Source organism: Peromyscus eremicus, chromosome 6 (genome assembly GCF_949786415.1).
Source record: "Peromyscus eremicus chromosome 6, PerEre_H2_v1, whole genome shotgun sequence".
NCBI classification, from domain to species: domain Eukaryota; kingdom Metazoa; phylum Chordata; class Mammalia; order Rodentia; family Cricetidae; genus Peromyscus; species Peromyscus eremicus.
The window spans coordinates 103,709,909-103,734,761 of record NC_081421.1 but is presented as its reverse complement, the minus strand read 5'-3'; the positions used below and the strand labels follow the sequence as shown (position 1 = coordinate 103,734,761).

The following is a 24,853-nucleotide window of genomic DNA, read 5'->3' as shown; positions in this document are numbered from 1 at the left end:
ATCAGGATCATGATGGGGAAACATGCAGGGACGACCAAACCAAACTAGAGGGAACTCATGAAAGTTGGATCAATGGCTGTAGAGCTTACATGGGATTGAACTAGTCCCTTTGCATGGTGAGTCAGTTGTGTAGCTTGATCTGCTTGGGAGGCCCCCTGGAGATAGGTTCAGAATCCATCTCTGGTGTATGAGCGGGCTTTGTGGAGCCCACTATCTATGATGGGACACCTCATGCAGCCTTGAGGCAGGGGGAAGGACTTAGACTTGCCTCTACTGAATGTGCCTCCACATGGGAGGCCTTGCCTTCTTGTGGGAGGGAGTGGGGGATGGGTTGGGGGGGAGGCTGGGGAGGGTGGGAGGAGGGAAGAGGGGGATCTTTTATTGGTGTATAAAATGGATGAAAAATTTTTCTTAATAAAAAAAATATAGTGAGGGGCTCATAACCTACAAGAAATTTTTCTCCATTTTCACAAGGTACACATCCTATGAATCTTCATCCAAACCAGAAAATAGCATTGTCAAAATCTCTGAAGCTACCCCACAGTATCCTTTTGCTCTCCTGATCCCCAGCACTTCTACCTCCAGAGTAGTTAGGTAGCATTAGTTTTGACTGTTTCTGAGCTTTATATAAATGGAGTCACAAAGCACACTTCATATCTGGCTTCTTTCTCTTGACATTGTAGTTAAACAGTTGATTCTACTGTTACAACCAACTGAGTTTGTTCATTCTCATTACTATAACACCTCACTGTATTAATGTACTATAATTTGCACATTGTTCTATTAATGAACATTTGGATAGTTTTCAGTTCTTAACTATTATGAATGGTGCCACCATGAGCATTCTTGTATATGTATCTTAAGGCACAAATGTATACTTTCTGTTAGATAAATACTCATGAGTATAATTTTGACATCTTGAATCCTTGGTATTAGTTTTTATTTATAATTTTCCAAAGTGGCTATACAGCAATACAGTTCTCATTTCCAATATTCATGTGAACAAAGGCAGATTTTAAAATCAGATTTCCATACCCTAACTGATACCCAGTGCTCTTTTCTTTTCACTTAAATTTTATGTAAAACTAAGAACTTGATAATGATTTTCTTTTATAAATTCCATGATTCTTTCTAAGACTTGAATTCTTTGTTCATTGCACAAGTTACCTTTTTCATACAGGAAAGCATACCTCTGCCGAACAGAATTTAGCAGAGTTAACAGTGTATCAGAAGCCTCATGCAAATATTCATCTTCACTGATCCCTGCCTCTTCTATTTTTTCTGCATGGGTAAAAAGAACAGCAGTGTAATTCTTCCAAGAATCTCCCAGAAGTTCCTGAAAGAGAGAGAAGTTAAATGACTATTTGCCTTGGACTCTATTCCTCAAACATGAGCAAAGCCGTTATTAATCCAGTGTCATTAGCCAACAGATCCATGTGTCATGATATTTCTGAAAGCTGATATATGTAATAGGAAGTGGCTATGAGCTCAAGTGTTGTTAACACATTGAGGAAGATGGATGAGGTTTCTGAACAACAACAAAAGGCTTTAGTTCACTGTTTTACTTTGCTGTTGTAATTGATATGCAAAAACTTAATGCTGCAGAGCATCTGGCTACACTGAATGTAGCCCGCACTCAGTGGTCGCTTATACTTACTTCACAACCAGACCCCGTTAGAACCACTCAATTCCTTTAATTAGTGCTACCTTGAGCAAGGCAATTGTTACAGCATCTTTTTTTTTTTTCTGTCATGTTATCACCACTAAACTATCTACTAAGGGATTAAAATGACATAATCTGGTTATGCTTCATTGATTAACTAGATGACAAGTAACGGAAAAGCTAAGATCAAAATCCATTTGGTGAGTTGGAACAGCTACACAAGATTACTGTAATCCTCATGTTCCTCTTGCCACATGCCTGGAATCAAAGGCAATTTATCAAATGGCTTCTTCTAATGTGCTTGAAAAGCACTGAAGACTGTTGTCCCTTTGTTTAGTGATATGTGCGAGTTGGTTGTGCAATAAATTCTTCCTTGATTAGTAAAAATTAGCTGATATAAAGCAGAAACCACGGCATGTGGCATGTTGCTCATCCAATGCAAAAGGCATCTAGGAGTAACCATCAACTTTTGAATGTTTCCAAACTTACATGAAATCTTAACCAACTGACAGTAAAGTAACATTTTCTCCCTTCTATATGCTCCCATGACTGATATATTTACCAGTTTGTAACACTTTTATTAAAAATGCAAAATGTCTGTGAATGAATACAAGAGATAGCAAGGACTTCTATCTAGAAGAAAGCAAACAGAAAAAAATGAAGAATTAGTGCCAGATATTATGCTAAACTTTTAAAATGGGCAATCTCCTTTAGTCTCCTGCCTCCTCCCCTCTCCCCTCCTGCTCTTTCTCACTTCAGTTTGGTTTGATGTGGTTTGAGTTTTCTGAGACAGAGTCTTTCTCTGCTCCCCATGGCTGACCTCGAACATACCAATCCTGCTTTTGCCTCCCTAGTGCTGGGTTGGAGGGAGGCAAGCACCACCATGCTTTGCCATGTATAACTTTTTGATGTTCAACATGAATCTTTGCCATAATACTATTACTGTTCCTGTTGTGTTATCGAAAACTGACACATGGAGAGGTTGAATTATACATTAGTAATGTTTTCATTGACACAGGAAAGCTATGTCTCACTGTATACAGCAGAGACATGGTTGGTATTTATGGTGGAGTAAAATGAAGGGAAGGGTGGGAGGGAAGGAGTAAAGAAAAGAGGAAGTGAAGGAGGAAATTAGGTCAAGCAGGTTTAATATGAAAACTCTGAGACAGGGATTTTAGAGCTATCTATGGCTATGAATACTAATTACAACTCCTGGGAACAGTCTGGCTTTTATCAGAGCCATTAATTTATACATATGTCACTGAAATTTAGTGTCTGCATTGTCATCCCAGGGTTCCAGCACACTGTGAACTCTCGGCAATGTCTGCTGGATATTTTGGAATTTGGATCCTCTTTGTTGAGTCAAATAGCAGTCTTAGTTAGTCTGGTTTTGGGAGTTCAGTTCTGAATTTTATTCTCTGGGACACAATCCTGTGCTTCTGAGTTTTATAGCTCACTGTGGTAGATTTCTTACAGTCTGTGCCTTCACTCTGCATCACAGCAAATTTCTGTAGGGATGAATCTACCTGTTTGTTCTTACCTAGTCACAATTTGTCTACCTACATTACAGAGTTACAGTTTCTCCAAAACTTCCTGTACCTATCAGAATTTGTCTACCTGCACCACAGAGTTAGAGGTTTCCTGAAAACATCCTGTACCTCATCAGAATTTGTCTGCCTACGTTACAGAGTTACAGGTTCTCCTAAAACATCCTGTTTCAAAAAACATGAGCTGACTTTTCAGGATCAGTCTATCAGATAACATTATCTTAACAGTAAATACATAAGGATTGTTCAAAGCTGAGCTTCATTTATCACATTCTTGTGTGCTTTTCAATCCAGATTCATTTGAAAATTCGTGTTTGCTCAACCACTAAAGACCATAATTCTATAAATCTAAGTGTCTATCTGATGTCAACAACACATGGCATGTCAGAATAAAGGATATTCGTAGGACTCTGTTGTGCTTGCAGTGTGCTGTACATATCTCTGATTGAGAGGAGACACAGGCGGCACTGTGCATGAACAGTGACATTAGGGTTGAACTGTGTCCTCCCCCTCATTCATATGCCAAGTCCCAGTCCCCAGTCCCTCAGAATGTGACCTTATTTGGAAAGAATGTCATAAAGATGTGATTAATTTAGGAAAAGTCATTAGGTTAGCTCCTGGTCCAAAATTATTAATGTCCTTATAAAACAGGAAAATTTAAACAGAGACACAAATATAAGGAGAAGGTCATGGACCCTGGAAATAGTCGTGTACAGGAGAAAATAGTCCAGGAGAAGGCCTGGGACACATCATTTGCTCTCGGCTCTCAGAAGAAACAAACCTTGCCAAATCTGTGATTTCAGACTTCTGACCTCATGAACTAAGAGACAATAAATACCTGTTATTTGCTACAAAGGAATTAGCATGGGCCTGCAAGATGGCTCAGGGGATAAAAGTGCTTACAGTCTGAGCCTGTTTGTCTGGGTAACACTAAAGCCTCACTGGGAGAAACCTTGTTCTCATCAAGAGAACAGGCTCTCTGGCCTGAGTAGAGACCTAATGTCCCAGCTAGGCCAGGCCAAGGGACCACCTCTTGGAAGGTGAACTCACCTAAGTCATGCTAAAGCAATAGGTGAAATAATTTTCTTTTTAATGAGATGCTGTGCCTTTCCTTCCCAGAATCCCCAACTCACAGTGCAATAGCTTACCTGGCCATGGCCATGCTTCCTTCTGTCTCTTTTAAAAGCATGCTCTCCCTAACACTTGGAGCTTCCCCAGCGTTTGGAGGCTCTCTTACTCTTTCTCTAAAGCATCCTTCCCACCAAGTGGCCGCTTTCCCACCGTATGTCCGACTTCCACACTGGTTTAAAGGGCATGGCTTTTCCCTTCCCTCCTCCATTCTGCTCCTTTAAGTAGCTGCTGAGGTTCGCGACTTATCCGCTCTAATTTGCTTTTTTAGCTCTAATAAAAATTTCCTTGAGCTTTTGTTTGAATCATTCTTAAATTATATTATTGAGACTAAGATCCCCAAGAAGGGACCTGGGTTTCCCCTTTTTCATGAGGTCACTATGAAAGGGTCCCCAAAATTCCAGTAACATGATGACCTGAGTTAGATCCTCAGAACTCCTGCAAAAGCCAAGTTGACCTCTGACCTCTACATTCATACTATGGCCCCTGTGCATAAATACATACACATAGCCTAATAATGATGATGATAGATAATAATAAAATAAAGAATTAACATAATGCAAGGGTAGGGATTGTATGGTATTGGTATCTTATTTCCACTCAGGTCCAGATGTTGACCCTTGATCACACTTGTAGCTGAAAGTTTCTCACATTTAGAGCCTCGGTGTACCATTACTACGCCATACTGATTGTCATGATACTAAGATGTTTATGTACAAGTTTGTAAATAACTTGTGCTCTTGGCCCTTGAGCACCACCAGACCCACCATCCTGATGGCTTTGGTTGGTACCTAGACCATACCTGCCATGAAATAGTTCTGAGTTGTCATCGTAATAGAAGTAGATGCTCAAATATTATTTTGTACAACATCCCTTTCTGGATGTACATATCATAACATGATTCTTTTCTTAATAAGTTAATACTTTAAAAAGTAAGTAGCATAATTCTCTCAGTTCCTGGCTTTCTGCAACAACATGCCTTCCCCCCTTTCCCCTTCAAGTGGTTCCTATACTTCAAAGTTATCTCATTCAGGACAGATGAGTGGAAGCATTGAACTCCATGCCACTCACAAGCCCAAGTGTTCAGCCATGAGGAAGTCCTTATAGACTGGTAATTTTTTATGAAAGGATACTTATCTCTTAAACTGTGAGAGAAAATTCACTTTTGAGTTACTGCCCAAACCAGAAAAGAATGGCTGATTTACTTTGTAATCTTTAGATTGGTCTTTGGCCAAAAAACAGTTGAATGTTTGAAAATAGTGTCACTTGGAGATAGTCATCATGTCAGTGGCCAAGCATGTTCTCTGTGGACTCAGAGAATGAACAATCATAGTTGATCAATGTCTCAAAAGAAATTCAAAGGCAGAATAAGTAAAAGTAATTTATCTGGTGTTAATAGTTTAAAAATATTACTAAGCCAAATGAAAATGCTACAACCACAGATTGTTTGGTTTCATGGTGCTCACAGGTATGAGTCCATCTAGTCCTTTTGGGACAACTAGTTAGAATATAAACTTTGTTTTCCAGGAATGGTTCATTTTCTCAGGACCTCACCAGCCCTGCCCCATTTGTTTGTGGTTGATGAAATCATAGCATCTGGACTTTTTAGGGGGAAACTTTAGAAAAAAGCCAACAATTACATCAGCTGAGAAAAAAGTTATCATGGAACAAGAGGGTTGTGTGTGTGTGTGTGTGTATGTGTGTGTGTGTGTGTGTGTGTGTGTGTGTGTGTGTGTGCTATTCCCTTAGTCTCATCTCTCTTTAAAGTGCCACATTTTCCTTCCCAGGTAGTCAAAGCTGAATGAAAACTCCTCAAGTCAGATTCAGGGATTATTCAACACTAGAAAGCATCTATCCAAATCGTCTCATTTTAAACACGAGAGTATTAAGGCCTTGTGATGTTAAATGGCTTGATGGAAGTCACGTGGTCACATCGCTGATTATTGGCAGGCCTTATGAAATGTTAAGAAAAGGTCCCTGCCTGTCAGAGCCTTGACTAATCATAATATAAAATGATAATTCCCACAGCTAAACATTTATGGTGCACTTACATGCCAGCATCTTAGGTAAAGGATTTCCTACTGCTGAGATCATGTCACAATCCAAAAGGAAACCAGTTAAGTAGATACTCTCATCACTTGCTGCTACCCAATGAGGTTCAGAGAAGTTACTTGCCCAAGGTCATGGTGCAAACAAGCAGCTAAGAAGGAGCCTGGACACAGAAAGCCTGTCCTTCACCTCTGTAATAAGCCACTCCTCTCTGTGGTTCACTGGAATGAGTGGTCATCCAGCGTACATGAGCATCAGTCCTAACAGTGCTGCTTTGCCATTTTCGGGGGCTCTCCTTTGTAAGGCGATCTCAGCGCTAAGCATGCCAGATTTACTAACACTAGTGTGTAGAAGTCTTTAGTGCCAATAAAATCAGCGTCTTTGGTGATGGGACTGAGACTCTAAAACCGAGAAAGGCTAGTAACATCAGGCTTATCTTTGAGTAAGTTCTAACTGCTGAATAGACCCATGAGATTTGTCTAGTATGTGCAGGCCCATCGCTGGCCTTTGTGAGCCTGTTGTATTATGAGCAACCACCAGCAACATCGACAGATGAGTGGTTAATTCTAAGACAAAAATATAGTCTCGAAGCCTGCTTGTTCACAATAGTAATACTGCCCATGATTGTACAAAAGAATATAAACTCTAGTCAGCTCATAGGTTCAGTCCCTAGAGCGACTTTGTCTCCCTCATGCTGGGTCTTTATTGGAGGAGACTGTATTATGTCTTCTCTGATACATTTGTGGATTTTCTTCTTAACATTCAAATAATATTCCCACTAACACTCACATGAGTCATTCCTTTCCTTCCCCATTTTGGAGGATACAACTCACTGACATCTCTAGTATGGACCTAATATAAATAAAGAAAAAGATCATTTGGAGGAATGCTTTAATCATCACAGCTGGCAGCCTATGACAAATATTAAAGCACAATATTAAAGCACAAACCAGGAGACAACAGAAAGACACAGGAAGGACGAGGCCAGTCCTTCCATGCCAGGACCCTCTCCTTACCCGGAAAGGGAAAGGACAGTTACTCCATTCTCCTTGTTTATCAGCCAAGAAGAAAACGAAATCCAGGGAATGCCTGGAACCCATGAACCTTAACAACCCCTTAAACAGCTGCTCTTGGTCCTGTCGAATATCAAGACATCTGGCAGCTGCTCCTGATCTGTGAGCACATACAGCTGGCTGCCATGGGTATCTGAGGCACCTTCAGGAAGAAAGTCGTAAGCATTCATCTGGGCCTCAGAGACCACCACTGGAAGAGCAAGAGGGACCCCAAGCTGATATTCAGGAAAAAAAAGAGAAATTATTTATCCTAGAAAACAAAACAAAACAAAATAGGATCTGAACTTTGTTCACACCCATCTCTTATTCATCTTCAACTCCTGACATAGACAATGACTTAAGGAAGACAGTTTTTGGAGAAAGTTATGCAGGTCCCATTTCAAAAGAGACAAGGGTGAGTTAAATTGTCTTGTAGCAGAACAGTGGATTATAATGTTCTGTATACTAACACTGGAAGAATCTGTTTTCAAAATGTATAATCCTTTTGGCCTCAGCATAGTGTATCACAGGGAAGAATAATGATATATATGGAGAGAACCAAGATGGCTTTTGAGAAGTAGGTGTTTGTGAATTTACTGAACTTATGTAAAGCAGCCTTAAGTGGATGTTAAATCTGTTCTTAAAATTATCCTGATGTTTGGGTGCAGGTTTCCTGCTACTTGATTCCTACCAGAAATGCTTTGAAATACAGGTTTTCATAGTGTGGGGTGGGGAGCTGTTTACCTTAGATTTCATATTGTAAACAACATCTTGTTTACTGTTGACAACATGCCTTGAATCTTCAGGAGTTGGAAGGTGAATGGTTTGCTCTTGTCACTCTAAGGTTTCCACTACTACTTTCTTGTAATTACGCACATGGATTTCCCCCAAACTTCACAAACACGCATAACCACCGAGAAACAAAATGTGTGTCTGCTGTTTGGGTCAATCTTCTGTCTTAAATGTTAGCTAAAGGGGGAAAGTCCTTTATCTGAACACAGTGACGAGGGCAGTCCCAACTGGTCAGGCTCAGCAGATAAATTTGAGTGAACCCTCTCTAGAGAAACAAGAGCTAGGCCAGAATGGAGCAGGTCAATGAATAATTTCTAGGAATTGTAAGTAATTATATATTGGCCTTTTCCCTACACTATTCCTTGTAGTATTCATATATACACTCTTTATTCCTCCAAAGCCCTTCTCCTTACCTAACTCCTTTGCTGGACTGTCTAATAAATAAAGCTCCGGACTTAGTAACTAATGATAAATGAACAAATAAATGAGTATAAATAGATGCAGCATGTATTATTTAGGTTCTGTCTAAAGTCTTTGCAGTTCATGACTGGAATGGAGAATTTCTATGGCTGCTGTGGCAGGAAAACATGGGAAACTGCAGATTTCTTTCTTGTATTTACACATTGTGTATCTGCCATTTGGATCAATCTTTTGTCATTTCCTGTTAAAGGGGGAAAGTCCTTCATCTGAACATCTGTCATAGCTGTGAATAAACAAAGGCACCACAAAGAGAGTTAGGTATCTATGTATAGCCTCTGACCTGGCCTGGGATATTCTGTGTACAGTTGTCCCTCAGTGTCTGTGGGAGAATGACTCACTGCCCCAGCATTTAGCAAAACCTGTTTGTCCTCAGGTTACTTATATAAAATGGTGTAGTATTCATATAACCTAAGCTCAGTACCTTTATAATACTCTAAATGATATCTAAATTATACTTAGTATAATTCTAACAGTACAATGTAAGTACTGTCCTACATTATGCATGGTCTTCCTGAAGCATTTACTTGATGCTAAGTCTTGCATAACTCCTCTTACACATTACACTACTTTGGAGTTAACACCATTGTCATTTCTGACATTTATTTGCCTCTTCTAGATTATAAGCTTTTTGTAATCGGGTCTCCTGTCCCTACAAGTGCTCAGCACCATCAGTGGGTAAAAATGCACTTGTTGATGAATTATAGCAAATTGTCCCCCTTGATGTTGCATGGTGTGTGGGTATTCAGGTGGTAGTTTTGAACCCACCTTGTTTTAATAAACCTATATAACAACATGGAAATGCAGACATGCAAGTCTCACTCTATATAACAACATGGAAATACAGACATGCAAGTCTCACTCTTGAGATGCTATTTCAATAGTCATGGGTGAGTCTGTGTTTTCAACAAGTTGCCCAGCTGATTCTGGTGCAGATAGTCCAAGGGTTACCTTGTACAAACTTACTCAAGATCAAGGTTCTTAAGGATTTAAGGCTTACCTTCTGGAAATTAGTGTCTAGAAATTTCTGTCTATGATCCAAAACTGTGGTTCTCAATTTGTGGGTTGTGACCCCTTGGTGCCTCTTGTCAGGCATCCAGTGTATCAGATATTTGCATTACAATTCATAACAGTAGCAAAATTACAGCTACAAAGTAGCAATAAAATAATTTTATGGTTGGGAGTCACACATGAGGAACTGTATTAAAGGGTCACAGGATTAGGGAAGTTGAGAACCATGACTCCAAAGGAAATTACAAAATAGAACCAGTAGAAAATCAAGTCACTTTTTACTGACTATTGTTATAGGGCTTGCACTTTGTAGCTCAAGTATCTTTTGAGCCAGTTTGTTCCTGGGCCTTGCCTATGCAGATAATTCCCCCCCCCCATGGGAATAATGGTGCCAATATAATTGCATCATTATAGTACCTGAATCAATAACGATGCCAGCATAATTGCACTTTTGTATTACCTGGATCAACTGGACTGGATTAGGTGCTTCCTGTCCGAAGAAAGGCACATCCACTCTCTGGACGAGCAGAGCAAGATGGAGACCCTCTTGTCCAAAGTGATGTGCCAGGGCCTTCTTGACTTCTTGCTTCACATGTCTCATGCTCAGCTTGCTGTGTGGATACCCTGGAGTGTCCAATACCTGTATCTGCAGGGTTACTTCTTGCCCTCCTCGACGCATGAAGCTGTGGAGGTGACAGCTGCGGCCCAGGTGGCAGTCTTTGGTTACAGAGCCCGGAGAGAAACTGCTGTAGAAGTCAGCACTTCCCAAAAGAGTATTCCCCGCAGAACTTTTTCCGCTCTGAGTCCTGCCAAAGACAGCCAAATTGATGGTCATCTTGTTGGTGTCTGTCATAGCTGTGGGTAAATAAGAGCACCACAAAGAGAGTCAGGTATCTATACTTGCCCAATATGTAGCCTCTGACCTGGCTTGGGATACTCTGTGTACAGTTGTCCCTCAGTGTCTGGGGGAAATGACTCACTGCCTCAGTGTTCACCAAAACCTGCTCATTCTCAAGTTGCTTATATAAAATGACGTAGTATTCATATAACCTGTGCTCAGCACCCTTTATAATACTCTAAGTGATACCTAGATTCACTTAGTATAATTCTAACAGTGCAATGTAAGTACTGTCCTACTATATTGTTTGGGGGAACAATGACAAGAAAAAAAAAGGGCCTCTACATGGCCAATACAGACTTTTTTAATGAATATTTTCAGCCTGTGACTGAGTGAATCTACAGATGCAGCATCCATGGATGGAGAGCTTCCTGTTCTGCCTGTGATGTGCTTCCTCCTCCTTTGTAGTGACCTAAGTAGGTCCATGTGCTCCATTTCAGATGTCACACAGACAGTGGGGATGGGGACAATAGTAAGTAACAGTGGGAAAATAGAGAAAAACCAAATAGAAGTGAGAAATGTCTAAGGAAGGGATGACAGCAGGAAAAAGAGGGAGAAGCCAAATCCCATGAAAATAAACTCATTCAGGAAGAACATTTTGATGCCTCAGTGTGGTGGAAGAGAGACTTTGGGATTGAGATCACTGAGTTCAGGAACCCATGGGGAAGATTTAAAATTCACTCCCTGTTGAAAAAGTAGAAAGAAACACAATGGTGGAAGAAAAAGCCTTTTTGACTATCTTTTCTCTTTCCTTAAATTTTCTTTTCAATTTATTTATTTTTATATGTATAAGTGTTTCACCTATATACATGTATGTGTATCACATGCATGCCTGTTGCCTACAGAGACCAGAAGATGGGTGTTGGATCTTTTGGAACTGAAATTAAGAATGGTTGTGAGCCACTCAATATGGGTGCTGGGACTCGAACCATGGTCCTCTGGAAGAACAGTCAGTTCTCTTAGCCATGGAACTATCTCTCCAGCACCCCCTTCCCCTTTGAAACAGGAGTCTCACTCTATAGCTCAGGTTGGCAGGCTTGTCTGGAACTACTATGTAGTTTGACTGATCTCAAACTTGTGGCTATTCACCTGAATTCGTCTGCCCGGAGTGCAGGGATTACAGGTATGAGCCACCATGTCCAGCTCCATTCAGTGCTGTATTATTTAATTTTTAAAAATCAGACTTAGAATTAAAAGTGATTCTAATATAGTTTTAAAGCCCGCAGTTTTAAAGTAGTAAGAGAAAGAGAGATACTTATGAACAAAGTAAGGCCAACCTAAGAGCATGAGCGTGTGTTTCTCGAAAGAGAATTGCCTGTTCGACATTTTAGTGGTGTCCACCACTTGCCCATCTCCTCACTCCCTGAATGTACAAGTGCCAACGGGGAAACTCCCTCTTCCCTGCTTCCGGAATGCTTTTCTCCTAGGAAATATAAATGCTGCCAAAGACGGCTGTTGCTTCTCCTTATGAAACATTGTTTTACAACCAGGAAACAATCTGAGAGGAGAGCTACTTGTGATTTCTGTTAGGAAACAAGTCATTGCATGGCTGATCACTGGGAAGTGTGGACTCTTTGACAAAACTCTGCAGTTCATTTAGGAAGTGGAAGAACTTCCGTTTGAAGAACCTGTATGGTGTGCTGTCAGTTCTCATGCACTGCGTAAGCCTTAGAGCATTTTAAGGTCATTGGTCACTTCCATTGATTGATGAGGAAAACTACTGGCCACCTGTCAGTTGACCTCAATTTGCTGAATCATAAAGACACTTCAACATGGAATAGATTACTTTGCTTGTGATCTACAACTCTATTTTATGGTGTTAAGTAGCCTACTTGTTCTCTAAGGTCCCTCACCCTAGTATTTCCAGATCTTACCACAAATACCTTCAAGGAACCACACAGTTGAACAAAATGTCACTGTTGCCAGTGCCCCTCAAGTATATCTCAGCTGGTGCAGCTCATTTCAGTGTGTCACCTACACTGAGTTCCATTCATTGCTGTCTAGTCCAGAATCACAGATCTAACAGATTTTAAAACCAGCCGTGTGCCACTTACCTTTTGCTGTCTTGGAAACCTATTCTTCACAGACTTCCTTGGAACTGTTAGAGTGTATTCTTTGAAATGAACTTTAGTCTCCTGACTGCGTGGTACCAGCAGGGGACTGATACTGTGTTATTTTGCTTAGTTAATCTGTTACCAGACATCCTCTTTATAAGTGATTAGCTGCCGTCTTCTAATCAGAGCCTACTGACGTTACTTGACAGGCTTATAATTTTAATAGATACTTCCTGAAACCTGTTTTCAGAATTAGACTCTTTGATTGTGTTTCTAATAAATAACAAGGTTCCTACAGCAAAAGTATGAAACATTCTTGGTCAAAGTTATAAGTTTTCCATTTTAATTGATAAATGCTACATCACTACTTCATGAAAAATGTCAATAAACATATGTGTATAATAGTTACAGAGTGTATAACAGTATTTAATTCACAAATTCAAAATTTTATGAGAAAAATTCTCTAGTTTATTTCCATATACTTGAAATGCATCATCATCATCTTAACCTGTTAAAATCTCCTGCGTGCTTTTTTGAGGACATGCAATTTTCATAATCAAATAACCATCACTAACTATGATGACATATTTAAGGTACACAGTTAAGTGTAAGTTACCATTAAATAATTTTTCTTTAAAATTAGTTTTGTTTTGATATTAAAAGCTCAAATTTGACTTTCTCCACTTCTTAGTATATAGCCCATACTTCCCCAAACTTTTTCATGTTGCATAGAAGATATAGAAGCCTCATTGTGATTACATTCTGGTCCTCTCTTACAGCTCTCAAGAAGTCTATTGAGTAGTTCTTTTGTGAAGGGAATCTGGAGAAAGCTGGAACTTCTTCCTGTGTGGATCTGACAAGGAAGATGTGAATGGGCTCTATCCTTTGTGAGAACATTACTTGTCTTAGATGAAGCAGAAAAGAGCTTCCCCCAGGTGGCAGTAGCAGCATGTTCCCTCAAAAGGAATTTCCAACTAGAATTTAATTTGCTTCCTCAAAGTGTAAACTGACATCCAACAATCTACAGCAACACATATTCATTGTAGGGTAGATTTTTTTTAAAAAAAGAATTGGAGCAAACAGGCCTTTGTTTCTGTGTTCTTTTATGGAAAGCAGCAAGCATACACAGACCCTAATTTTTTAATCTCTCACCTCCAAGGTCATAGTTTAGTTCATTTGCTGAATGCAGCAGCCCAGCCGACTGGTTATAAAAGGAAGAAGACAGTTCACAAGCATAGTTATACTTGTCATTGGATCTGCAGATTTTTAGACACATTGTCTAATGCAATATTAGTTTTGAGCCAATTTCATGGACTTATAGAAGGAAAATTTACTAATATTAAACTAACAATCTGATCAATTTTCTTTCTGTTTGTTTTGAATCAGTGTGAAAGAAAATTGTATTTTCACAGACTTTTCTAAATATCCTTTGTTGGACTAAAAATTCATTATCTTTAAGTAGATGGTTCCAAAATTTGTGTTAGAAAGCAAAAATTAGCTACTTTAGGTAAAAAAAAAAAAAAGTAGATCCTGAGAAAATAAGGTTAAAAAAAATCACAAAAAAAGCAAAAGCCAGCCTGCTGATTGTTGAAGGGAAAGAGCCAAGAAACCAGAGTATAAAGCCAGGAGGATAATGGCCTGTGGGCCAAGAATAGAAACTTCAGAATTATAGCCTGGCAGAATCTTCCAAAGTGGGAAACAGAAAGGACTCAGGGACTATTTCAGAGCAGAAATGGCTAACGTTCAGTTTTCAGTCCTTGGTATTTCTGGGATACAAAACTACTCACTTTTGCCAGGTGGTGGTGGCTCATGCTTTTAATCCAAGCACTCAGGAGGCAGAGCCAGGTGGATCTCTGTGAGTTTGAGGCCAGCCTGGTCTACAGAGTGAGTTCCAGAAAGGCACAAGGCTACACAGAGAAACCTTGTCTCAAAAAAACCAAAAAAAAAAAAAAAAAGAATCACTTTTTCAATAAAAAGCACCAGTGAAGGAAGCATCCTTGGCATGTGAACTCTGTGGTGTCAAAAGCAGTTATTAGCAATCACTCACTTAAGTTACACCACTTTTTAATATGCTACTGCATTAAATATTATAATATTTATAATTTTAGAAACTTGATTAACAATGAGATTGCTTTACAACATTCTATTTTTCAATTTTATTCTATTTTATTCCTTTTTTTTCATTTATTTTACATACTGACCACAGTTTCCCCTCTCCCCTCTCCTCCCATTCTCTCCCTGAACTCCTCCCGTCCCGACTCTCATCTACCTCCCTCCCCATTCTCTCCTTCTCCATTCAGAAAGGGGCAGGCCTCCTATGGGCTTGAACGAAGCATGGCCCATCAAGTTGAGGAAGGACCTAGCTCTTCCTGTTACATTAAGGTTGGGTGAGGCAATCCAGCATGCGGAACAGGTTCTCAAAAGCCAGCTAAGTGCCAGGGACAGGTCCTGATCTTAATGATATGAGCCTTACAAACACAGCAAGCTACACAGCTGTCACACACATGACATGCAGAGGGCCTAGGTCAGTCCCATGCAGGTGCCCTAACTATTGGTCCAGAGTCCATGTGCTCCCACTATCTCAAGTCAGCTGTCTCTGTGGGTTCCCCTGTCATGACCTTGACACGCCCCCCCCCCCCACACTCATACAATCTTTTTCTTCAAGAGGACTCCCAGAGGTCTGCCCAGTGCTTGGCTGTGGATCTCTGCATCTGCTTCCATCCACTACTGGATAAAGGTCCTCTGATGACAATTAGGGTAGTCACCAATCTGATTACAGTAGAAGGCCAGTTCAGGCACAAGGGGTCACCCTTGTGGATTTCTGGGAGTTTCCCTGGCATCACATTTTTCCCTAACCCTGAAGCTTCTGTAAGGCAAAGGACACCATCAATAAGACAAAATGGCAGTCTATAGAATGAGAAAAGATCTTCACCAACCCCACATCTGACAGAGGGCTGATTTCCAAGAAACTAGACATCAGAATACCAAATAATCCAATTAAAAAATGGAGTACAGATCTAAACAGAGAATTCTCAACAGAAGAATCTCAAATGGCTGAGATACACTTAAAGAATTGTTCAACATCCTTAGTCATCAGGGAAATACAAATCAAAATGACTCTGTGATACTGTCTTACACCTGTCAGAATGGCTAAGATAAAAATCACTGATGACAGCTTATGTTGGAGAGGATGTGGAGTAAGGGAAATACTCCTCCACTGCTTACAGGAGTGCCATCTTGTACAGTCACTTTGGACATCAATATGGCAGTTTCTCAGAAAAATGGGAATCAATCTACCTCAAGACCTAGCTATTACCAATCTTGGGCATATACCTAAAGGATGCTCAATCATATCACAAGGACACTTGCTCAACTATGTTCATAGCAGCATGATTCATAATAGCCAGAACCTGGAAACAACCTAGATGCCCCTCGACCAAAGAATGGATAAGGAAAAACTGGTACATTTACATAATGGAATATTACTCAGTGGTAAAAACAATGACCTCATGAAATTTGTAGGCAAATATGGAACTAGAAAAAAATCATTCTGAGTGAGGTAACTCAGATGCAGAAAGGCAAACAGTGTGGTTCACTCATAAGTGGATATTACGAGTAAAGTACAGGATAACCAACTTACAATTCACAGGCCCAAAGAGGCTAGATAACAAAAGAGGGCCCAAAGATGGATGCATGGATTTCCCGGGAAAGAGGAAATAGAAAAGATCTCCTGTGTAAACTGGGGGCAGGGTTGGGGAGCAGTGGAGAGGATGGGAACTTGAGGGAGCAGGTTGGGCAGGCTGGGCAAGGAAGGAAGGTTGGGGACAGGATGGAAGGTGAGAGTAACAACATTCTATTTTTTAAAGTGCTTATAATTTTATATGTTTGTGGTATATATGTATGTATGCATGCGTGGGCACATATCTACATGAAGGTCAAAGGCTGGTGTTGCTTTTCACCTTTTCTTTGAAATCAAATCTCTGTTATTGAACCTGGGGCTCACCATTTCAGCTAGAAATGGCAATCTGCCTTTCTCTGTGCCCCTGCCCCTGGGGCTACAGACATGCACCAGCACACCTGGCTTTTGTGGGTGTGTTAGGGACTTGACTAGGTCCTCATGCTTAAACAGCAGCACTTTCCCCACCAAACCATCTCTCTAGTCCCTTCAACAGTCTACTTACCTTATATTTGTCATGGTTCCTATTCTGGAATATGCTACCTTCTTAAAAATTAGGAAAAATTCTCTCTTGTGTGGATCTTTGCAATAATTTATATCAGGTATTCCTAAAAGACTTGTAAAGCTCCCAGGAAGATAGCTGAACAGAACAATGCACTGGTAGTGATTCTTAGACAACTTAAAAAATTCTACCACAATAATTTAACCCTTTTTGTGTATGTTTTGGTGATTAATTGTATATACCTATTTTACCTACATCTTACATTTTTTAATGTTTAATCACTTTCATTTCTAGAAATAGTTTTCCATTTTGTTATGAAGTGGCTAATATGTTGAAGTTATGTCACTGTGTTGAGGATTATATATACTTAATAAGAAATGCTTTCTTTCTGTGTAAATACAATGAACTTTTGTTCCTTTAAAGTTTGAAATGGATCTCCAGGAAAAAACATAAATTAAATTTACAACCTGGCTCCTCATGTGTGTGTGTGTGTGTGTGTGTGTGTGTAACTTATCTGTGCACATAAAAAGAGTTTTTCCAATGACATCATGAAATTTGCAGGCAAATGGAGGAAACTAGAAAATAATCGCCCTGAATGAAGTAACCCAGACCCAGAAAGTCAAACATGGTATGTACTCACTCATAAGTGGATATTAGTTGTAAAGTAAAGGATAACCATGTTACAATCCATAGACCCAGAGAGGCTAGGTAAGAAGGAGGGCTCAAGGGGGACACTCACATCTCCCTGGGAATAGATTTTGTGGGTAGACTGGAGGCAGGTTGGAAATGGGAACCTGAGGGATAGGGTGGGGGGTGGAAGGGAGAAAACTGAAAGAAATGACTGAAAAGGGGGGCATTTCAGGGTGAGGTAGAAACCTGGTTCAAGGGAAACTCCCAGGAATCTACAAGGATGACCCCAGCTAAGACTCCTAGCAATAATGGATAAGGAGCTTGAACTAGCCATCTCCTGTGACCAGGCAAGACTTCCAGTGGAGGGATTGGGATACCAGTTCAGTCATATAACCTTTGAACTATAGTCTGTCCTGCCTATGAGATGTGCTGGGGTGAGGGTGAATAAGAGATTGTGGGAGTGGCCAGCTAATGACTGACCCAGCTTGAGACCCATGTTGTGAGAGTGAGCCCACCCCTGATACTGCCTGGAGTGCTAGGACCCAGAGGCTGGATGGCTCAGAGACCTAGGATAGAATCAAATACGACTGGAGAAAAAAAAATGTCAATGTAATGATGCCTAAAGACATTCTGCTATACTCACAGATTGGTGCCTAGCCCAATTGTCATCAGAGAGGCTTCATCTAGCAACTGATGGAAATAGATGCAGAGACCCACAGCCAAACATTAGACTAAGCTCAGGGAATCCTGCTGAAGAGAGGGTGGGAGGATTGTAGGAGCCAGAGGGGTCAAGGACATCACAAGAAAACCCACAGAATCATCTAACCTAGGCTCATAGGAGAGCACAGAGACTGAACTGACAACCAGGGAGCCTAGGCCCTATGCATATATGTGACAGTTGTGTATCTTGGCCTTCTTTTGGGACTCCTAATAGTGGGAGCAAGGGCTGTCTCTGACTCTTTTGCTGGCTTTGGGGACCCCATTCCTCATACTGGATCTCCTTGACTAGCCTTAATACATGGGGAGGTGCTTAGTCTTACTGCAACTTGATACACCATGTTTTGTTGATATCCATGGGAGGCATGTCCCTTTTTGAATAGAAGTGGAAAAGGAATGGATTGGGAGGGTGAGGTGGGGGGAAGGACTGGAAGGAGAGGAGGAAAATTGTGATTGGGATGTAAAATTAATAAATAATTTTTTTTTAAAAAGAGTTTTTCTTTTTGGGTTTTTTCCTTAGAACTGTTTTGAGGGAACATGTAAAGCAGAAAATCAAGGAACTATGGAGTTTTGTAAACAGTGAAAAGTTGTCCAAAGATATTTTAAGTTTGACAATAATGTGCTTTGCCTCTGTTTGGGGCCCATCTTATTGATCTCAGTTTTAATAATTATATAGGCCCCCAACCTACAAACAATCGCAGTAATAATAATAATAATAATAATAATAATAATAATAATAATAATAACAATAAAAATAAACTTTATGGAGCAATCACCACAAGGCAGACATGTGGTATGTGTTTTACAAGCATTTTTTTTTCTGCATTTAGAGTAACAAGTGTATGTTGTAGGCACAATTGTTATTTCTGGATGAAGAATCTCAAGGGTCAGGAAAAGCTTCCTTCCCAAGTCACAACTTAGCAGTAGAGAGGGACTCAAACCCAGATCCTCTTCAATCCAGAGACCATTTGCTTATTCACTACACTACAGCATGGAGACACAAATAGGAGTAAAATGCTGTATGCTTGGCCAAAGTCCTTTGCCTATGCTTGACTTTATTCAAGTCATACCCCAAACTCTTATAAATGACTCTATTGTTAAAAGCCCACTCTGATTTGGTACTCTACCTCTGTGATCACAGCCCACACAGTTCATCACATCCTGCTTGTCAGGCAAGACACCACAGAAATTAGTAAGTGTGATTTACAGCTCAGAGGCAAAGCAGGCCAGAGAGTGGGTGGTAAGTTTCAAGAATGGTTTTCAGGCGCTTGTCGCATGAGCTAAGCACAAAGAGACAAATGCTAAGGCTGATGTGTTGTGTGGTCTGTGAGAGATGAGGTCAGTATGTAACAATGGTGGGGGAAATCTTGAAAAGAGACATATGATATTTACATAATTCCTAAAAGGTGAAACGCAATAGGTCTGGATGAGAGCCACTATCTGTGCCAAGCGTGATTATATAAAATTGAAGTCATAGCTTTACAATAATACTATAAAATTGCTGGGCTAAAAACAGACTGTAGGCCCATCGTATTTGGGGAAACTCATCTGAAACATATTGTTGTTTCAGATGCAGCGGAAGAGTTGAATTTCGCCTTCTAGCCAAATGGGGAAGGTATACAGGATATTAGAAAATGGAACAAAGATCGTGTCCTTACAGCTTGATAGGAAGCTTAACTTGGCCAAAAGAATGGTGAGAAACAGATTGCATATGTCAGGCGTAACAGCTTCGTGGCCCACGGTGGTCCTTTGTATGATGGTAATTGTATCTGCAGTCCTTGGTTATGCTGCTTCTTCTTATGGACTAAGTACAGTATTCTTTAGAGATATTTCTAAGTTCTGTGATGTATATAAGTCTACATTATAGTCACAGAATAAAGGGTAATCCTTAGTGTTGTCATGTTAAGTAAATATACAGATGGCTTTACCACTTGGTATGATAATTAGGTATCATGACCAGTATTCACAGCACACAGTGTGAAAGAATACATCTTTTCCTTTGCTTGAATGCATTAAGAAATAAATCATACTATTATTTAAAGTGAATATAATTCTTGAAATAATTTTATTTTAAAAGTAAAACGTGACACAGATGTTTATTACAGCTTATGTAAGAACTGTAGATATCAAACAAAATCTGAAGCTTCTTCACTCACAGCAAATAGATGGAGAATTAATCAATATAAAACATAAGACAGTGGCTGCTGTGCTTTGGGTGTGCTGTTTACTTTCTGGAAATCAAAGTGTGAGGCAAATTATACATGGTTTGTTTGTCAATTTTTTATCCTCAATCTTGTATGTGTTTCATAAGGGCAAAAAGTCTTATCAAAACTAAAATGAAACACACTCAGGTTCAAGATCATTTTTATCACTTAGTGTGTAAAGGTGTCTGCTGACAGGCCCGATGATTTCAATTTAATACCTGGGACTTACATTGTGAAAGTTGAAAAGTGACTCCTCTGACCTCCACATAGGTCTTCTCCCCCAACAAAATAAAACATAAAAAAATCCTGAGGCTCCAATGCCCTTTTTCATTCTTTTATCATCACCTATAAGCAGAATTAGTTACTTAAATAAACAATTAAGTAGGCACTTCTACCTGGAAGCGTAATAGGATCACAAATGAAAAACTGGTCAATGAAGTCAAGAACGTTTCCAAGCCTGTCTTTCTTCTGTAGAAAACAAGAAATGATTTACTCTTCAGGACTGCTTTTGGTGAGGGCAGTGACCTGAAAATGTGTTCTACAAAGTGTCTCTCTGAAGTAGATGCAAGGGTTGGATTTGGCTTTGTTTCAAACAAGGCTCATCAAATCTGGTCCCAACTTAGCAGTGGCATGAGGAATCTGGGTCACAGGTGAAGATTCCACATAGAATTGAGGCTTTTCTTGTGTGAGTTCTCATCTTGTGGGTTGGAATTAGTTATGGTGAAATAATGTGATAAAGCAAAGTTGGCACCTTGCTTCTCTTCTACAGGTGCCAGCTTGTGCCAACCACCTTTCCTACTGCAAAGGATGAAGCCAAGGCCCCCATTACCCTGACTGTGGATTGCAAACTCATGAACTAAAACAAAGCTTTCATCATACATTAGCCAGACTCAGGTATTCTGTTATAGGGAAAAAAGAGGAGGAGGAGGAGGAGGAGGAGGAGGAGGAGGAGGAGGAGGAGGAAAACAGTACATGTTTAATATATAGCTGTTGAATTTGAAATAATTTTTACAACAAGACACTTTTAAAACCAAATTCTTTTCCAGTCTTAAACCCATTCCAACCTATTGTTCATGTGTCTTTACAAATGAGACTATCATAAAAATTGTAGTAGAGAGCAATGGAGAGAGGGAAAAACTGGCTAGATTTCACATTTTGAGTTTATATGTAGTTTACATCTTCCACAATAACCTTTTTGAATTAAATATAGTTGAAAAAGTTACCTGTTTATTAAAAATTTACAGACATGTGTTTAAATTTCGCTTATAATATTGACTGCCTATATGAAATAGATAAGCTTTATTTTCTCCCTATAAAGTGCATTCAGTAAAACTTCATGTGGCTAATCAAATAACATGTATACAAGAACTGAACTACTGAGTGTAAAACCAGTGGCATAGCACTTAATGCATAGAAAGCATAAGTACAAATTCACTTGGAATAGTTATATTTTGCTCCAATCTCCCCTCCCCCATTTGCTACTTGGTGACCTATATACTTACAATGATACCTGATCATGTGCAGAAGTCTTCACAGGCTGCATGTTTTTGTAGGGCAGGGGTGTAGCTGGAGATTTCTCCATTCCTGTCGGGGCCACAGCCACTCAGACCCAATTAAACACACAGAGACATATATTACTTACAAACTGTATGGCTGTGGCAGACTTCTTGCTATCTAGTTCTTACATCTTAAATTAACCCATAATTTTTATTTATGTTTGGCCACATGGCTTGGTACCTTTTCCCAGTTCTGCCTTCACATCTTGCTTCTCATGGCGGTGGTGGCTGGCAGCATCTCCTGACTCAGCCTTCCATTTCCCAGAATTCCCTTCTCTGCTTGTCCCGCCTGTATTTCCTGCTTGGCTACTGGCCAATCAGCATTTTATTTATCAGTAAATCAGAGCAACACATTCACAGCATACAGAACATATCCACAGCACAGAGGTCTGACTCTTTAGTCCTAAATCTCCTCTCTCTTGGTCACCCACAGTGTTCCATAGCCTCAATACACTGATCAAAGCCAAATTTCTATTCTTGTCCATTAGCTGTGAAGATTCAAAAATTATTTATGGCATTAAAAAAGACATATAAATCTGTGAGATAAAATTGAGAGTACAAGAATAAACCATAATTTTGTTTCAAGGTGCCCAGACAATTCAATGGGAGAAAGTTTCTTAAAAATAAATAAACAAACAAACAAACAAACAAACAACAACAACAAAACAAGTAAGTTTTGGGGCATGGTGGCATATGCCTTTAATCCCAGCACTAGGGTGGCAAAGGATAGCAGATCTCAGTGAATTCCCAGTCAGCATGGTCTATATAGGGAATTCCAGGCAAGAAAGGAATATATAGTGAGACCCTGTCTCAAAAAAAACCCCAAACAGGTTAATTGTACCTGTACCAGTAAAATTAACTGGATATTCATATACACATATATGTGAATGAACTTTGACCCCTATTTTATATCATACAAAAAATTAATAAAAATTGGATCATTGACCTAAATGAAAATACGAAACTATGCAACTCTTTGGAGAAAATGTGGGAATGAATCCTTCTAACTCCTGCCTGGCCAATGGTGTTTTGGATGTAATTACAAACACACAGTGACAAAGAAAATAATAGATCAGACATAACAAAAGTTAAAAATATTTTGGTTCAAAAGACATCATTAATAAAGGAGAGGATTCCATCCTCTATCTTGCCCCCCCCCCCACTGTCTTTGTCAGGAGGGAGAGCTGGCCCTGAGGTCAGGAGAGCAAGAGAGCTGTCCTTGCCTCTCACCAGGTGCAGCACCCAGGACAGGAGAACCCGCCCCGTCCCTTGCTGCTAAACTGCATAGGGTGAACTATGCCAGGGAGGTGCTGGAGAGCTCACCCTGGTGGTGAGGATGAGGGAGAGCTTGTGGATGACCAACCAAGCAACCAGCCATGCCCAGAACCAGGGATATGAGTTGGCCATTCCAACATCTACCCCATCTTTGATCTGCTGGAGCTTGTGAAGGGGCCGGTCCTGAAGTCCTAAAGTTGCAGGATCTCCATGACAGAGACAATGACAGAATATCCAAGAGGAGTCCCAGTGAGGGCCCAATGTCAATAGTGTAGCAGAAACTAGAGGCCCCAAATCAGACCAGTGACTCATTGCAATGAACACTTGCAAGTAAAGATGTATGGACCAAAGGGTATACTGTGTGACTCACTGTGTCACACTACAGCTCTCACCATGAGATTTTTCTTTTTTCTCCCTTTTTCTTTTCTTTTAAATTTTATTTTGTTTTATCTTTGGGGGGAAGTTTCAAGGGCAGAAGGTGGATGTGAAGGGATGGGGGATGAGTGGGATCAAGACGCATGATGTGAAATCCACAAAAAAATCAAAGAAGTTTACAAAAAAGGAGGAGAGAATCACTCACAGAATGTGAGAAAAAGTTGTAGCTCATTTAATTGTTTAAAATAATTAAATATGGAACATGGGAAGAATTATTATAACTCAATGACAAAAATTTGATTAGAGCAAAGAATTTGAATAAATACTTTTCCAGTGATGAGATATAAATGACCAATGAAGACATGAAAGATGCTCAACATCATTACTACTAAGTAAGTACCAACAAAATCCAAAATGAGGTACTAGCCAGTCTCTCCAAGATAGCAATAAAAAGAAACAAACAACAGCAAGTGTTATTAGTGATATAGAAAAATTGAAACCCGCATATATTGCTCATGCTGCTGGAGCCAGTTTGGTAAGTGTGGTGATATTTTGTGTGTCCCTAATAAACTTTGACTGAAGATCAAAGAAGAGAACAAGCCACTAGATTAAACACAGAGGCCAGGCAGTGGTGGCACACATCTTTAATCCTAGCACTCAGGAGGCAGAAATCCATCTGGATCTCTGTGAGTTCAAAGCCACACTGGACTACATGAGATTGACTCAGTCTAGGAGAGAAACAGAGCCACCCAGTGGTAGCACACACCTTTAATGCCAGTATTGGGAAGCACACACACCTTTGATCCCAGGAAGTGATGGCTGGGAGGAGAAAGGTATGTATATAAGGCATGAGGAGACAGGAACTAAAGGCTTTTCGAGCAGAAGCATCAGTTTGGACTAGAGGCTTTTTGGCTGAGGAAGGCTTTTTCAGGCTGAGGTGGGGTAAGAGGTGGTGGCTGTGGCTTGTTCCTTTGTCTCTCTGATCTTTCAGCATTTAACTCAATATCTGGTTCTGTTTTTTTTTTAATTAAAAGACCCATTAGAATTTGTGTTAGAGGTAAGCAATTTTATGTTTTCCCAAACTGCTAAACTCAGGGTTACCATCTAATCCAGTAATCCACTCCTCTTAGATATACATTCAATAAAAATTAAGGTAAACGTCCATGCAAACTATTGTGCATGGATATTTATAGCAACATTACTCATTGCAGCCCCAAAGCAGAGACAACCTATATGTCCATCAGCTG

At 40.0% G+C, this 24,853-nt stretch overlaps 2 protein-coding genes across 2 annotated transcripts in view; one reads left to right on the top strand and one right to left on the bottom strand.

The window, feature by feature from the left end:
- Aimp1 (aminoacyl tRNA synthetase complex interacting multifunctional protein 1) overlaps positions 1–13,488 on the top strand; it is a 52,088-nt gene extending 38,600 nt beyond the window's left edge. Inside the window, exon 7 of the mRNA XM_059266265.1 lies at positions 13,451–13,488. Within this exon, the coding sequence (XP_059122248.1) occupies positions 13,451–13,473 (23 nt within the window). The 3' untranslated portion in view covers positions 13,474–13,488. The remainder of the gene's footprint in view (positions 1–13,450) is intronic.
- Gimd1 (GIMAP family P-loop NTPase domain containing 1) lies at positions 1,076–10,572 on the bottom strand. The gene is made up of 2 exons (XM_059266266.1): positions 10,180–10,572; positions 1,076–1,336 (listed from the first exon to the last, which is right to left on the bottom strand). Exons 1-2 carry the CDS (start codon positions 10,570–10,572, stop codon positions 1,076–1,078), a joined length of 654 nt encoding a protein of 217 aa, XP_059122249.1.
- Positions 13,489–24,853: the final 11,365 nt, after the last annotated feature.